The following is a 15081-nucleotide window of genomic DNA, read 5'->3' as shown; positions in this document are numbered from 1 at the left end:
AATGCCTCTGAATCTTGAGGTTTCCCACTCTAGTGTGTAGGAACAGAAACTATTCCCAGCCTGTATGAGCACCTGGCACTTTCCCCTCTAATCCTTTAAGGTACTTTTTCCCCCCGAGTCTCACCCATATGTGCTGATCAGTATTTAGCTAGATACTCCAGGGGTTCCTCTGCAGATCACTGGAGTTCTCTGTGCAGCTTTCTCCCTTCCAGAATATTCTCCTGAGCACTCTAGCCGCTTTGGTCTCCCTGAGCTTTCAGTTCCAGCTTCTCATCTTAGGGAGTTTGCCAGGCTCCACCTGGATTACTCCTCTCCTTATTGCTGTATCCTAGAAACTATCCCAAGGCACTAAGCTGGGGCAATCACAGGACTCACTGAGTTTGTTTTTCATCTTTGTTATTTGATGTTCAGTTTCCTGCAAACTGTTGTTTCATATATTTTTTCTGTTTCTGGTTGTTTCATACAAGAAGGTAATCTAGTCCCTGTTACTCTATATTGGTCAGAAGTATAAATCTGATGTATATGGATTTAATTTCAACTAGAAACTAATTTGAAGAGAAGGATGTGAGGGCTATGTCAAACATTAATAAAGGACTGGCTGGATAAATTATGGTATACCTATATAACAAAATTATGCAGCTGATCACAAAAATGAACTACAGATGAACTACAGTTACATGTTTTGGAAAGTTCTCTAAGGAATATTGTTAGTGAAAGAATTAAATTCATCCTTTTATTTCATTATTCAAGGAATATTTATTGAGCACCTCCTTTTGTTTTCTTTGGAGACAGGATCTTACTATGTTGCCCATGCTGGACTCAAACTCCTGGGCTCAAGCAATCCTTCCACCTCAGCGTCCCAAGTAGCTGGGACTACTTGGGTGCATGCCCTTGTGCCTGGTTTATTGAGCCACTGTTTTGTAGTAGCCACCATGCTAAGCATTTAGAATCTAATAGCAAGATACAGACATTGACCAGGCGCAGTGACTCATGCCTGAAATCCCAAAGCTCATGCCTGTAATCTGCAGGTGGATTGCTTGAGCTCAGGAGTTTGAGACCAGCCTGGCAACAGAGTGAAACCTCTACAAAAAATACAAAAATTAGCTGGACATGGTGGCGTGCACCTGTAGTCCCAGCTACTTGGGAGGCTGAGTTGGGAGAATCACTTGAGCTTGGTAGGTTAAGGTTGCAGTAAGCCCTAATCACACCACTGCACTCCCGCCTGGCTGACAGAGTGAGACCCTGTCTCAGAAAAAAAAAAAGATGCAGACATTGCTCTGCCTTTAAACAAAGCTTGTTGACTTAAATTCTAGTACGTGGGAGGGGGAGGTAATAGAAAATAAACAAACATCATGATTAATGTTAAATTCTGTAAAGGAAATATATAGAATGACATTCTAAGATGAATGGGAGGTCCTAATTTTAGATAAGGTGATCAGAGAAAATCTCTGTAAGGAAATAACATTTATTATCTGAGACATGAAGGATAAGGAGTCAGTCAACAAAACAGTATTCCATGCAGAGGGAAGAACAAGATCAAAGGCTCCGAGAAGGGCAAGAACTTAGCATGTTCAAGAAGCTGAAAATACAGAGCAAGAAGAGGAGCAGAGTTATCAAGGACAAGAGTGGTGCAGAGGTGGTGGAAGTTTTGAGGAACCAGATAATAGAATTTTGTAGGCCTCAGTTAGGAGTTTGGATTTTACTCTAAGCTGCAGAAAAGTGAATAGTAGTATTCCATTTATGTAATAATGCAAAACGATAGTCATAGATAATGTATATATGATTTTTGGGAAGATATTATATAGATGTAATTAACCATGGCTACCCCTGAAGTGTAAAAATAGAGACTGAAGGAATAGGTAGAAAGACCTTTACTTTATACCCTTAATGATTGAATATTTTAACTTGAGAGCATATTACTTTTCAAATTGAATAAAGTAGTGGATTTATGTTTTTAAAATAGTTCTTATAAATTATTTTTAAAACAATGAGCAAAAATATGAACCAGAAATTTACAAGAGAGAAATACCAATAAACCTATGAAAAGATATTCAGCCTTATTAACGACCAGAAATAATGCAATCTAGATTTTCACCTCAAAGACAAAAAATATTGACAGCCTCCAGTTTCAGTGAGGGTGGAGGCACGCGGATGCTCTCAGGTACTTTAATATGAATATATATTGATCCAGACTTTCTAGAGGACAGTTTGACAATGTATTTCAAAAACTCTGAAAAGTACACATCTTAGTTTTTTTCTAGGAATTTATTTTAAGGAAGTAAATCGGGAAAACAAGTCTAAAATATATAGATAAAAGGTCATTATTTACAGCATTGTTTAGAATAGTAAATAATTGGGACCAATTATATATCAGTAGAAGATTGTTTAAGTTATGATATAGTTCATTCTGTAGCCACTAAAATTTATGATGAAGTTATATGTTTATCGACATGTCAAGGTGTTTACAGGGTATTATTCAATAAAACCCTCTAGCAGTTTAGAATATTATGTATGTAGTAGAATTTCTTTCCTTAATTATGTGGACTTAAGTGTGTATGTATCACATACAGAACTCCTAGAAGTTTAATACAAAAATATTAAGTGTAATTTTTGCTGTGTAGTACGGCTTGTAATATTTTTTGTCCTTTTAATATTTTTGGATTTTAATTTTTTATAACAAATATATGTTAATGCCAGCCGGGCGCAGTGGCTCACACCTGTAATCCCCACACTTTGGGAGGCAGAGGCGGGTGGATTACCTGACCTCAGGGATTAGAGACCAGCCTGGCTAACATGGTGAAACCCTGTTTCTACTAAAAATACAAAAAATTAGCCAGGCATGGTGGTGCACCCTTGTAATCTCATTTACTCAGGAGGCTGAGGCAGGAGAATTGCTTGAACCCAGGAGGCACAGGTTGCAATGAGCTGAATTCGTGCTATTGCACTCCAGCCTGGCGAAAGAGTGAGACTCCATCCATCTCAAAATAAAATTTAAAAAAATATATATATATATATATATGTATGTATGTTAATTTTCCAGTGAGTGGAAGCTATAATCCATAAAAAAGGAAAATATAGGGAGTAATAGGTAATATAGAAAAGTTTAAGTATTTATGCATGTAATTTGATAAAGAGTAATGAAATTTACAGTATTGGTTTGATCTGGAGTAACTGATCTTCATAATGCTTTTTGATTTTGTAGGACTAGAAGAAATTGCAAAAGAAAGAGAAAAACTAAAAAAGGCAGAAAGTGTCCAGATCAAAGAAGAAATGTTTGAGACTTCTGGGGACAGTTTAAATTGTTCAAATACGGATCACTGTGAACAAAAGGAAGATCTTAAAGAAAAAGATAACACAAATCTGTTCCTTCAGAAACCTGGCTCTTTTTCCAAATTAAGCAAGCTTTTAGAAGTAGCTAAGATGCCTCCTGAGTCAGAGGTTATAACCCCCAAACCAAATGCTGGTGCAAATGGGTGCACATTGTCTTATCAGAACAGTGGAAAACATTCACTGGGCAGTGTTCAGTCAACAGCAACGCAAAGCAATGTGGAAAAGGCAGACTCGAATAATCTGTTTAATACTGGTTCAAGTGGTCCAGGGAAGTTCTACAGTCCTCTCCCCAGTGACCAGTTACTGAAAACGCTAACTGAAAAGAATAGGCAATGGTTTAGTCTTTTGCCACGAATGCCTTGTGATGATACTTCACTTACTCATGCCGATATGTCAACTGCTTCTTTGGTGACTCCTCAGTCTCAGCCACCATCTAAGTCACCTTCACCTGCCCCAGCTCCTCTTGGATCTTCTACTCAGAATCCTGTTGGCTTAAATCCATTTGCTTTATCACCTCTTCAGGTTAGTACTGCTAACTGTAACTCATTTTTATATTGCTTTATGTAATCTTTGACCCCATGGAGATTTTCGCTCTAGGGGGATTACTCAAATAGTTAAAATATTCCTGCTACAGTTTGAAAACTGAAGCAAGTCAGAATTTCTGTCACTAAGGTTCATTAGAACTACTGATTTCTAGCCTTGGCCTAAGTCTTCTTTAATTACTTTTTAACTTATTACTATAACAGTATATCCGAAAGGAAAATTACTTTGGGGAACAAATAAGAATATGAAATTTAACATTTTTGTTGCTAATGTATTTCGTTTTCCTCTAATTGTAATAAATGAAAGAATATTTTTCAGAATTTGAAAAATAATTTCATGTTCCAAACATTTTTCCTAACTTCTTAATTTACTTTTCATTAATAAATGTTTTCTTTTTGCAGGTGAAAGGTGGAGTATCTATGATGGGACTTCAGTTTTGTGGGTGGCCCACTGGTGTGCTTACTTCTAATATTCCATTTGCATCATCTGTACCTGGTCTGGGATCGGGGTTAGGGTTATCAGAAGGAAACGGTAATTCGCTCTTGACTTCCACTGTTGCTTCGAGTAAAAGTGAGTCTCCAGTACCACAGAATGAAAAGGCCACTTCAGCTCAACCTGCAGCTGTTGAAGTAGCAAAACCAGTAGATTTTCCTAGTCCAAAACCTATTCCAGAAGGTAGGTACATTGAGATGGTTTATAGCAACTTACTCAGTTTCAGTATTATGGATTCCTATATTGTAACTGAATATTTGATGGTTCTATATGTAGTTAATAAATCTTTTTATTTCCATGGTATCATTTCCTATTCAAAATATTTATAAAAGATCTACTTATTTATCTTGACTTAGAAATGCAGTTTGGTTGGTGGAGAATTATTGACCCAGAGGACCTAAAAGCTTTGCTCAAAGTGCTACATCTCAGAGGAATAAGAGAAAAGGCATTACAAAAACAAATTCAGAAACATTTGGATTATATTACTCAAGCCTGCATCAAGAATAAGGATGGTATGTACCTAAAAGAGATTTCAGCTTGCTTTCTTGCTTAGTTATTAGAATTAATTATTTTATTCTCAAGCATATTTTAGTACAGTCTACTGGTCCTTCATATTCATGAGTTCCACATCTGTGGATTCAACCAATCACATATCAAACAGAGTCAAAGAAAAGAAAGATGGGTGCATCTGTACTAAACATATACAGACTTTTTTTTCTTATTCTTCCCTAAATAATATAGTTTAACAACTATTTCTATAGCATCTACATTGTCTTAGGTACAGTAAGTAACCTAGAAATAACTTAAAGCATATGGGAGGATGTACATAGATTACATGCAAATAGTACACCTTTTTTTTTTTTGGTGAGAGAGTCTTACTCTGTCACCTAGGCTGGAGAATGGTGGTGCAGTCATAGTTGACTGCATTCTCAAAGTCCTAGGCTCAAGCAATCCTCCCGCCCCAGCCTTCTGAGTAGCTGGGACTACAGGCACATGCCCCCACACCCAGCTAGTTTTTTTTTATTTTTTGTAGAGACAGGGTCTCACTATGTTGCCCAGGCTGGTCTCGAACTCCTGGCCTCAAGTGATCCTCTCACCTCAACTTCCCGAAGTGCTAAGATCATGAGCATGAGCCACCACTCCTGGCCAACACCATTTTATATAAGGGATGTGAACATCAAAAGGTTTTGGTATTCATGGGGGCAGGGAGGAGTCCTAGAACCAATTCCCCACAGATAACAAGAGAGAAATGACATCTTTTTTTTTGAGACGGAGTCTGGCTCTGTCGCCCAGGCTGGAGTGCAGTGGCCGGATCTCAGCTCACTGCAAGCTCTGCCTCCCGGGTTTACGCCATTCTCCTGCCTCAGCCTCCGGAGTAGCTGGGACTACAGGCGCCCGCCACATCGCCCAGCTAGTTTTTGGTATTTTTTAGTAGAGACGGGGTTTCACCGTATTAGCCAGGATGGTCTCGATCTCCTGACCTCGTGATCCGCCCGTCTCGGCCTCCCAAAGTGCTGGGATTACAGGCTTGAGCCACCGCGCCCGGCCGAGAAATGACATCTTAATGCACTACTATTTTTTTCTGTTTTACTCAACAAACTATTTATCTTTTTTAAATTGGTGTTACTGTCTTGTAATTTTTTACACCTGCAGACATACTGTTTTGTGTTTCTTAGCATGTTTCTACTTTTAAGAGTAAGCTTGCGTATATACTCAAGCTATATATATGCAAGTGCATTTGTGTATGTTAAGTTAGATGTAAATGGCTCCCCTAGAATTTTATTCACTTTCTGGAAGAAATCTCTGAGGAGAAAAACTTAATAAGTGGATTTTTAAATTGATTTCTTTTTAAATGTAGTTGCTATTATTGAACTGAATGAAAATGAAGAAAACCAAGTAACTCGAGATATTGTGGAGAACTGGTCAGTAGAAGAACAAGCAATGGAAATGGATTTGAGTGTCCTTCAACAGGTAGAAGATCTAGAAAGGAGAGTTGCATCAGCAAGTTTGCAAGTGAAGGTAAAATCGACTTGGAATAAAATCTGTTTTTAGGATAATGGAAGGTAACTAATGTTTATTACATGCCTAATATATGCTAGCTAATGTGCTAAATGTTCTTACTTTATCTCGTTTAATTCTGAAAACAATCCTGGATTAATTTGCCCCATCTGGTAAGGAATCAGGCTCAGAGTAAGTAATGTGCCAATGGTCATATAGTAAGTGCCTAAATGTGCATTTAAACCAAGTCTGACTCCAAAGCCCATGTTCTTTTTAGTAATCTTGCTACCTCCTTAATGGTATTCAGAAGTATTATTTCTGATGTGCAGTTCTTTACTACCAGCAGAATTCCAGTTTCACTGAGATGAATGTGATGATCTAGTACAACATTCTCAATAGGAGTTATCAAACTCCTATTGTAGTGTTTCATATAAGACCATGAACTTCCTTATATACAAGCCATGTTATGTGTCAGACTTTTACACTATGTAGTTTAATTTGGAGACCAATATAGATATATCCAAATATATGTTATAGAGCATTATGATATACTGTCACATGCACATATACCATACATATATATGTAAAGTTTTTATATACTGATTTATTCATTTCTTCATGTATCTGCTGGACATTATCATATCACAGGTAATGATCACAACTGGTTTCCAGTGAACAAACAGAAGGAAAGCTTTACCCTTGTGCAAGAATTTTTGGTTTTGTGAAGAGGCGTATAAAGGTCTCCTTAAAAGCATGAAAGGTTTAGAACCTGCTAAGGTTCTGTTTTGGTTTTTGGGTTTTTTTGTTTGTTTGTTTGTTTTTCTTTTTTTGAGATGGAGTCTCACTCTGTCACCCAGGCTGGAGAGCAGTGGCACAATCTCGGCTCACTGCAACCTCCACCTCCAGGTTCAAGTGATTCTCCTGCCTCAGGCTTCCAAAGTACATGCCATGACGCCCCACTCATTTTTATATTTTTAGTAGATATGGGGTTTTGCTGCATTGGCCAGGCTGGTCTCAAACTCCTGACCTCAAGTGATCCACCCACTTTGGCCTCCCAAAATGCTGGGATTACAGGCATGAGCCACTGCCCCTGGCTAGAACCTGCTAAAGTTCTAAAGGTTTAGAAAACTTAATCTCCATGTAATTTGATTTGAAATGCCTTGCTTTATTCAGAATGAGAAATTTATGGTATAATGCTATCCTATTTAATAATTGAGGTTTTACTTCATAATTAGTTTAACATAGGCATTTGGACACTTTCATGGATCTCAAAAAATGTAGTTTTCCAGAGCTAATAAAATATCCCTTTCTTGTGACAAACATAATTACCAACCTTGGGAAGCAAAAATTTATTATCGAAACTATTGTGCTATAATACATTATATAATACAGTATAAAATGGTTCTATAATACAGTATAAAAGTACCTCGTGTATTGTCATCTTTCTGGCATCTTCAACAAATGAACCCTTTCACACTATTTTATTTTCTGGAGAAATGAAAATTATTCCATTTAGTGCTAGAATTTTTAAACATGTTTTTGGATCACTTATGTTACACATTTCACTGAAAATAACAAACCTGATTTAAATTATCATGGTGGCACAGAATCATCAGTATGAAGATCAATTATTAGACAATAATTCCCTCACGAAATGAGAAGAGGTTTGACACCTAACCTAAATTATCTTAGTGTGCTTTGCTTTTAAATTGCTACATCCACTTTTTTTTTTTATTATTATTATACTTTAAGTTCTAGGGTACATGTGCATAACATGCAGGTTTGTTACATATGTATACTTGTGCCATGTTGGTGTGCTGCACCCATGAACTCGTCAGCACCCATCAATTTATCATTTATATCATGTATAACTCCCCAATGCAATCCCTCCCCCCTCCCCCCTCCCCATGATAGGCCCCAGTGTGTGATGTTCCCCTTCCCGAGTCCAAGTGATCTCATTGTTCAGTTCCCACCTATGAGTGAGAACATGCAGTGTTTGGTTTTCTCTTCTTGTGATAGTTTGCTAAGAATGATGGTTTCCAGCTGCATCCATGTCCCTACAAAGGACGCAAACTCATCCTTTTTTATGGCTGCATAGTATTCCATGGTGTATATGTGCCACATTTTCTTAATCCAGTCTGTCACAGATGGACATTTGGGTTGATTCCAAGTCTTTGCTATTGTGAATAGTGCCGCAATAAACATACGTGTGCATGTGTCTTTGTAGTAGAATAATTTATAATCCTTTGGGTATATACCCAGTAGTGGGATGGCTGGATCATATGGTACATCTAGTTCTAGATCCTTGAGGAATCGCCATACTGTTTTCCATAATGGTTGAACTAGTTTACAATCCCACCAACAGTGTAAAAGTGTTCCTATTTTTCCACATCCTCTCCAGCACCTATTGTTTCCTAACTTTTTAACGATTGCCATTCTAACTGGTGTGAGGTGGTATCTCATTGTGGTTTTGATTTGCATTTCTCTGATGGCGAGTGATGATGAGCATTTTTTCATGTGTCTGTTGGCTGTATGAATGTCTTCTTTTGAGAAATGTCTGTTCATATCCTTTGCCCACTTTTTGATGGGGTTGTTTTTTTTTTTCTTGTATATTTGTTTGAGTTCTTTGTAGATTCTGGATATTAGCCCTTTGTCAGATGAGTAGATTGCAAAAATTTTCTCCCATTCTGTAGGTTGCCTGTTCACTCTGATGGTAGTTTCTTTTGCTGTGCAGAAGCTCTTTAGTTTAATGAGATCCCATTTGTCAATTTTGGCTTTTGCTGCCGTTGCTTTTGGTGTTTTAGACATGAAGTCCTTGCCCATGCCTATGTCCTGAATGGTACTACCTAGATTTTCTTCTAGGGTTTTTATGGTATTAGGTCTAACATTTAAGTCTCTAATCCATCTTGAATTAATCTTCGTATAAGGAGTAAGGAAAGGATCCAGTTTCAGCTTTCTACTTATGGCTAGCCAATTTTCCCAGCACCATTTATTAAATAGGGAGTCCTTTCCCCATTTCTTGTTTCTCTCAGGTTTGTCAAAGATCAGATGGCTGTAGATGTGTGGTATTATTTCTGAGGACTCTGTTCTGTTCCATTGGTCTATATCTCTGTTTTGGTCCCAGTACCATGCTGTTTTGGTTACTGTAGCCTTGTAGTATAGTTTGAAGTCAGGTAGCGTGATGCCTCCAGCTTTGTCCTTTTGACTTAGGATTGTCTTGGCAATGCGGGCTCTTTTTTGGTTCCATATGAATTTTAAAGCAGTTTTTTCCAATTCTGTGAAGAAACTCATTGGTAGCTTGATGGGAATGGCATTGAATCTATAAATAACCTTGGGCAGTATGGCCATTTTCACGATATTGATTCTTCCTATCCATGAGCATGGTATGTTCTTCTATTTGTTTGTGTCCTCTTTTATTTCACTGAGCAGTGGTTTGTAGTTCTCCTTGAAGAGGTCCTTTACATTCCTTGTAAGTTGGATTCCTCGGTATTTTATTCTCTTTGAAGCAGTTGTGAATGGAAGTTCATTCCTGATTTGGTTCTCTGCTTGTCTGTTACTGGTGTATAAGAATGCTTGTGATTTTTGCACATTAATTTTGTATCCTGAGACTTTGCTGAAGTTGCTTATCAGCTTAAGGAGATTTTGGGCTGAAAAGATGGGGTTTTCTAAATATACGATCATGTCATCTGCAAACAGGGACAATTTGACTTCTTCTTTTCCTAACTGAATACCCTTGATTTCTTTCTCTTGCCTGATTGCCCTAGCCAGAACTTCCAGCACTATGTTGAATAGGAGTGGTGAGAGAGGGCATCCCTGTCTTGTGCCAGTTTTCAAAGGGAATTTTTCCAGTTTTTGCCCATTCAGTATGATATTAGCTGTGGGTTTGTCATAAATAGCTCTTATTATTTTGAGGTACGTTCCATCAATACCGAATTTGTTGAGCGTTTTTAGCATGAAGGGCTGTTGAATTTTGTCAAAAGCCTTTTCTGCATCTATTGAGATAATCATGTGGTTCTTGTCTTTGGTTCTGTTTATATGCTGGATTACATTTATTGATTTGCGAATGTTGAACCAGCCTTGCATCCCAGGGATGAAGCCCACTTGATCATGGTGGATAAGCTTTTTGATGTGCTGCTGAATCCAGTTTGCCAGTATTTTATTGAGGATTTTTGCATTGATGTTCATCAGGGATATTGGTCTAAAATTCTCTTTTTTTGTTGTGTCTCTGCCAGGCTTTGGTATCAGGATGATGCTGGCCTCATAAAATGAGTTAGGGAGGATTCCCTCTTTTTCTATTGATTGGAATAGTTTCAGAAGGAATGGTACCAGCTCCTCTTTGTACCTCTGATAGAATTCGGCTGTGAATCCATCTGGTCCTGGACTTTTTTTGGTGGGTAGGCTATTAATTGTTGCCTCAATTTCGGAGCCTGCTCTTGGTCTATTCAGGGATTCAACTTCTTCCTGGTTTAGTCTTGGGAGAGTGTAAGTGTCCAGGAAATTATCCATTTCTTCTAGATTTTCTAGTTGATTTGCGTAGAGGTGTTTATAGCGTTCTCTGATGGTAGTTTGTATTTCTGTGGGGTCGGTGGTGATATCCCCTTTATCATTTTTTATTGCGTCTATTTGATTCCTCTCTCTTTTCTTCTTTATTAGTCTTGCTAGCGGTCTGTCAATTTTGTTGACCTTTTCAAAAAACCAACTCCTGGATTCATTGATTTTTTGGAGGGTTTTTTATGTCTCTATCTCCTTCAGTTCTGCTCTGATCTTAGTTATTTCTTGCCTTCTGCTAGCTTTTGAGTGTGTTTGCTCTTGCCTCTCTAGTTCTTTTAATTGTGATGTTAGACTGTCAATTTTAGATCTTTCCTGCTTTCTCTTGTGGGCATTTAGTGCTATAAATTTCCCTCTACACACTGCTTTAAATGTGTCCCAGAGATTCTGGTATGTTGTATCTTTGTTCTCATTGGTTTCAAAGAACATCTTTATTTCTGCTTTCATTTCGTTATGTACCCAGTAGTCATTCAGGAGCAGGTTGTTCAGTTTCCATGTAGTTGAGCGGTTTTGATTGAGTTTCTTAATCCTGAGTTCTAGTTTGATTGCACTGTGGTCTGAGAGACAGTTTGTTATAATTTCTGTTCTTTTACTTTTGCTGAGGAGTGCTTTACTTCCAATTATATGGTCAATTTTGGAATAAATGTGATGTGGTGCTGAGAAGAATGTATATTCTGTTGATTTGGGGTGGAGAGTTCTATAGATGTCTATTAGGTCCACTTGGTGCAGAGATGAGTTCAATTCCTGGATATCCTTGTTAACTTTCTGTCTCGTTGATCTGTCTAATGTTGACAGTGGAGTGTTGAAGGCTCCCATTATTATTGTATGGGAGTCTAAGTTTCTTTGTAAGTCTCTAAGGACTTGCTTTATGAATCTGGGTGCTTCTGTATTGGGTGCATATATATTTAGGATAGTTAGCTCTTCCTGTTGGATTGACCCCTTTACCATTATGTAATGGCCTTCTTTGTCTCTTTTGATCTTTGATGGTTTAAAGTCTGTTTTATCAGAGACTAGGATTGCAACCCCTGCTTTTTTTTGTTCTCCATTTGCTTGGTAGATCTTCCTCCATCCCTTTATTTTGAGCCTATGTATGTCTCTGCATGTGAGATGGGTCTCCTGAATAGAGCAGACTGATGGATCTTGACTCTTTATCCAGTTTGCCAGTCTGTGTCTTTTAATTGGAGCATTTAGTCCATTAACATTTAAGGTTAATATTGTTATGTGTGAACTTGATCCTGCCATTATGATATTAACTGGTTATTTTGCTCGTTAGTTGATGCAGTTTCTTCCTAGCCTCGATGGTCTTTACATTTTGGCATGTTTTTGCAATGGCTGGTACCGGTTGTTCCTTTCCATGTTTAGGGCTTCCTTCAGGGTCTCTTGTAAGGCAGGCCTGGTGGTGACAAAATCTCTAAGCATTTGCTTATCTGTAAAGGATTTTATTTCTCCTTCACTTATGAAACTTAGTTTGGCTGGATATGAAATTCTGGGTTTAAAATTCTTTTCTTTAAGAACGTTGAATATTGGCCCCCACTCTCTTCTGGCTTGTAGAGTTTCTGCCGAGAGATCTGCTGTTAGTCTGATGGGCTTCCCTTTGTGGGTAACCTGACCTTTCTCTCTGGCTGCCCTTAAGATTTTTTCCTTCATTTCAACTTTGGTGAATCTGGCAATTATGTGTCTTGGAGTTGCTCTTCTGGAGGAGTATCTTTGTGGCGTTCTCTGTATTTCCTGAATTTGAACGTTGGCGTGCCCTACTAGGTTGGGGAAGTTCTCCGGGATGATATCCTGAAGAGTGTTTTCCAACTTGTTTCCATTCTCCCTCTCACTTTCAGGTACCCCAATCAGACGTAGATTTGGTCTTTTTACATAATCCCATACTTCTTGCAGGCTTTGTTCATTTCTTTTTCTTCTTTTTTCTTTTGGTTTCTCTTCTCACTTCATTTCATTCATTTGATCCTCAATCGCTGATACTCTTTCTTCCAGTTGATCGAGTTGGTTACTGAAGCTTGTGCATTTGTCACGTATTTCTCATGTCATGGTTTTCATCTCTGTCATTTCGTTTATGACCTTCTCTGCATTAATTAGTCTAGCTGTCAATTCTTCCACTCTTTTTTCAAGATTTTTAGTTTCTTTGCGCTGGGTACGTAATTCCTCCTTTAGCTCTGAGAAGTTTGATGGACTGAAGCCTTCTTCTCTCATTTCGTCAAAGTCATTCTCTGACCAGCTTTGATCCGTTGCTGGCGATGAGCTGCGCTCCTTTGCAGGGGGAGATGCGCTCTTATTTTTTGAATTTCCAGCTTTTCTGCCCTGCTTCTTCCCCATCTTCGTGGTTTTATCTGTCTCTGGTCTTTGATGATGGTGACGTACTGATGGGGTTTTGGTATAGGTGTCCTTCCTGTTTGATAGTTTTCCTTCTAATAGTCAGGACCTTCAGCTGTAGGTCTGTTGGAGATTGCTTGAGGTCCACTCCAGACCCTGTTTGCCTGGGTATCAGCAGCAGAGGTTGCAGAAGATAGAATATTGCTGAACAGCGAGTGTACCTGTCTGATTCTTACTTTGGAAGCTTCCTCTCAGGGGTGTACTCCACCCTGTGAGGTGTGGGGTGTCAGACTGCCCCTAGTGGGGGATGTCTCCCAGTTAGGCTACTCAGGGGTCAGGGACCCACTTGAGCAGGCAGTCTGTCCCTTCTCAGATCTCAACCTCCGTGCTGGGAGATCCACTGCTCTCTTCAAAGCTGTCAGACAGAGTCGTTCGCGTCTGCACAGGCCTCTGCTGCTTCCCCTGTTATTTTTTAGCTGTGCCCTGTCCCCAGAGGCGGAGTCTACAGAGACAGGCAGGTTTCCTTGAGCTGCTGTGAGCTCCACCCAGTTCGAGCTTCCCAGCGGCTTTGTTTACCTACTTAAGCCTCAGCAATGGCAGGCGCCCCTCCCCCAGCCTCGCTGCTGCCTTGCGGTTAGATGGCTGCAGACTGCTGTGTTAGCAAGGAGGGAGGCTCCGTGGGCATGGGACCCTCCCGGCCAGGTGTGGGATACAATCTCCGGTGTGCCCGTTTGCTTACAGCGCAGTATTGGGGTGGGAGTTACCCGATTTTCCAGGTGTTGTGTGTCTCAGTTCCCCTGGCTAGGAAAAGGGATTCCCTTCCCCCTTGCGCTTCCCAGGTGAGGCGATGCCTCGCCCTGCTTCAGCTCTCACTGGTCGGGCTGCAGCAGCTGACTAGCACCGATTGTCCGGCACTCCCTAGTGAGATGACCCCAGTACCTCAGTTGAAAATGCAGAAATCACCGGTCTTCTGTGTCGCTCGCGCTGGGAGTTGGAGACTGGAGCTGTTCCTATTCGGCCATCTTGCTCTGCCCCCCACATCCACTTTCTATAACCTGTGATTGCCCTTTCAAATTGTCAGTTGATACTACTTGCTGATTTAAATTTGATTGGTTCCACAAGAACTATTTTCCTCCAGCTTTTTTCCAACTCATTTGCCAATTCTAATTGACTGTTGGTTGGGAAAGTGTATCATCAGGCTTTTTAAAAATATGTGTAAAGTCAGAGTGTGGGCCTGAAACATTTTCCTGGTGACATACTCAGATTTTGGTCCTTTGACCTTATCACATTGCTGGCTGCTTAAATGTTCTTGGCTGTGTTATCAGTTGCTAAGTAGAATTTGCTTCATAAATCGTTTTAAATTCATGAATAATAATGTACAGTATCATGGAGTACATGGTGATGTTTTGGTACATATAATGTATACTGATCAGATCAGAGTAATTACATATTCATTATCTGAAACATTTACCATTTTTTTCTGTTAAGAATAATATCCTCCTTTAGCTACTTGAAACAATATATATCATTAACTGCAGTCATCTTACAGTGGTATAGAGCACTAGAACTTATTTCTCCTACCTACCAGTAATTTTGTTTTTTGTTTTTTGTTTTGGACACCGAGTTTCGCTCTTTTTGCCCGGGCTAGAGTGCAGTGGCACGATCTCGGCCCAGGCTAGAGTGTGGTGGTGCTCTCTGGGCTCAGGCTGGAGTTTAGTGGCGCGATCTTGGCCCAGGCTAGAGTGCAGTGCTGCGATCTTGGCCCAGGCTGGAGTGTGGTGGTGCTCTCTTGGCTCAAGCTGGAGTTCAGTGGCACGATCTCGGCTCAGGCTGGAGTTCAGTGGCGCGATC

At 39.5% G+C, this 15081-nt stretch overlaps 1 protein-coding gene across 23 annotated transcripts in view; it reads left to right on the top strand.

Annotated features, from left to right (window-relative positions):
• BAZ2B (bromodomain adjacent to zinc finger domain 2B) overlaps nucleotides 1–15081 on the top strand; it is a 430125-nt gene that overhangs the window by 389121 nt on the left and 25923 nt on the right. For all 23 annotated transcript variants that reach the window (XR_003309384.2, XR_003309383.2, XM_026454040.2 and 20 more), the window contains 4 exons: nucleotides 3203–3852; nucleotides 4275–4548; nucleotides 4722–4877; nucleotides 6224–6384. Coding sequence is in view for 21 of the 23 variants with exons in the window: in XM_026454040.2 (XP_026309825.1) it covers nucleotides 3203–3852; nucleotides 4275–4548; nucleotides 4722–4877; nucleotides 6224–6384 (1241 nt within the window). In the remaining 2 variants the exon portion in view is untranslated. The remainder of the gene's footprint in view (nucleotides 1–3202; nucleotides 3853–4274; nucleotides 4549–4721; nucleotides 4878–6223; nucleotides 6385–15081) is intronic.

The sequence above is a fragment of the Piliocolobus tephrosceles genome, chromosome 11 (genome assembly GCF_002776525.5).
Source record: "Piliocolobus tephrosceles isolate RC106 chromosome 11, ASM277652v3, whole genome shotgun sequence".
NCBI lineage: Eukaryota > Metazoa > Chordata > Mammalia > Primates > Cercopithecidae > Piliocolobus > Piliocolobus tephrosceles.
This window is presented reverse-complemented; position numbering and strand designations above follow the sequence as displayed.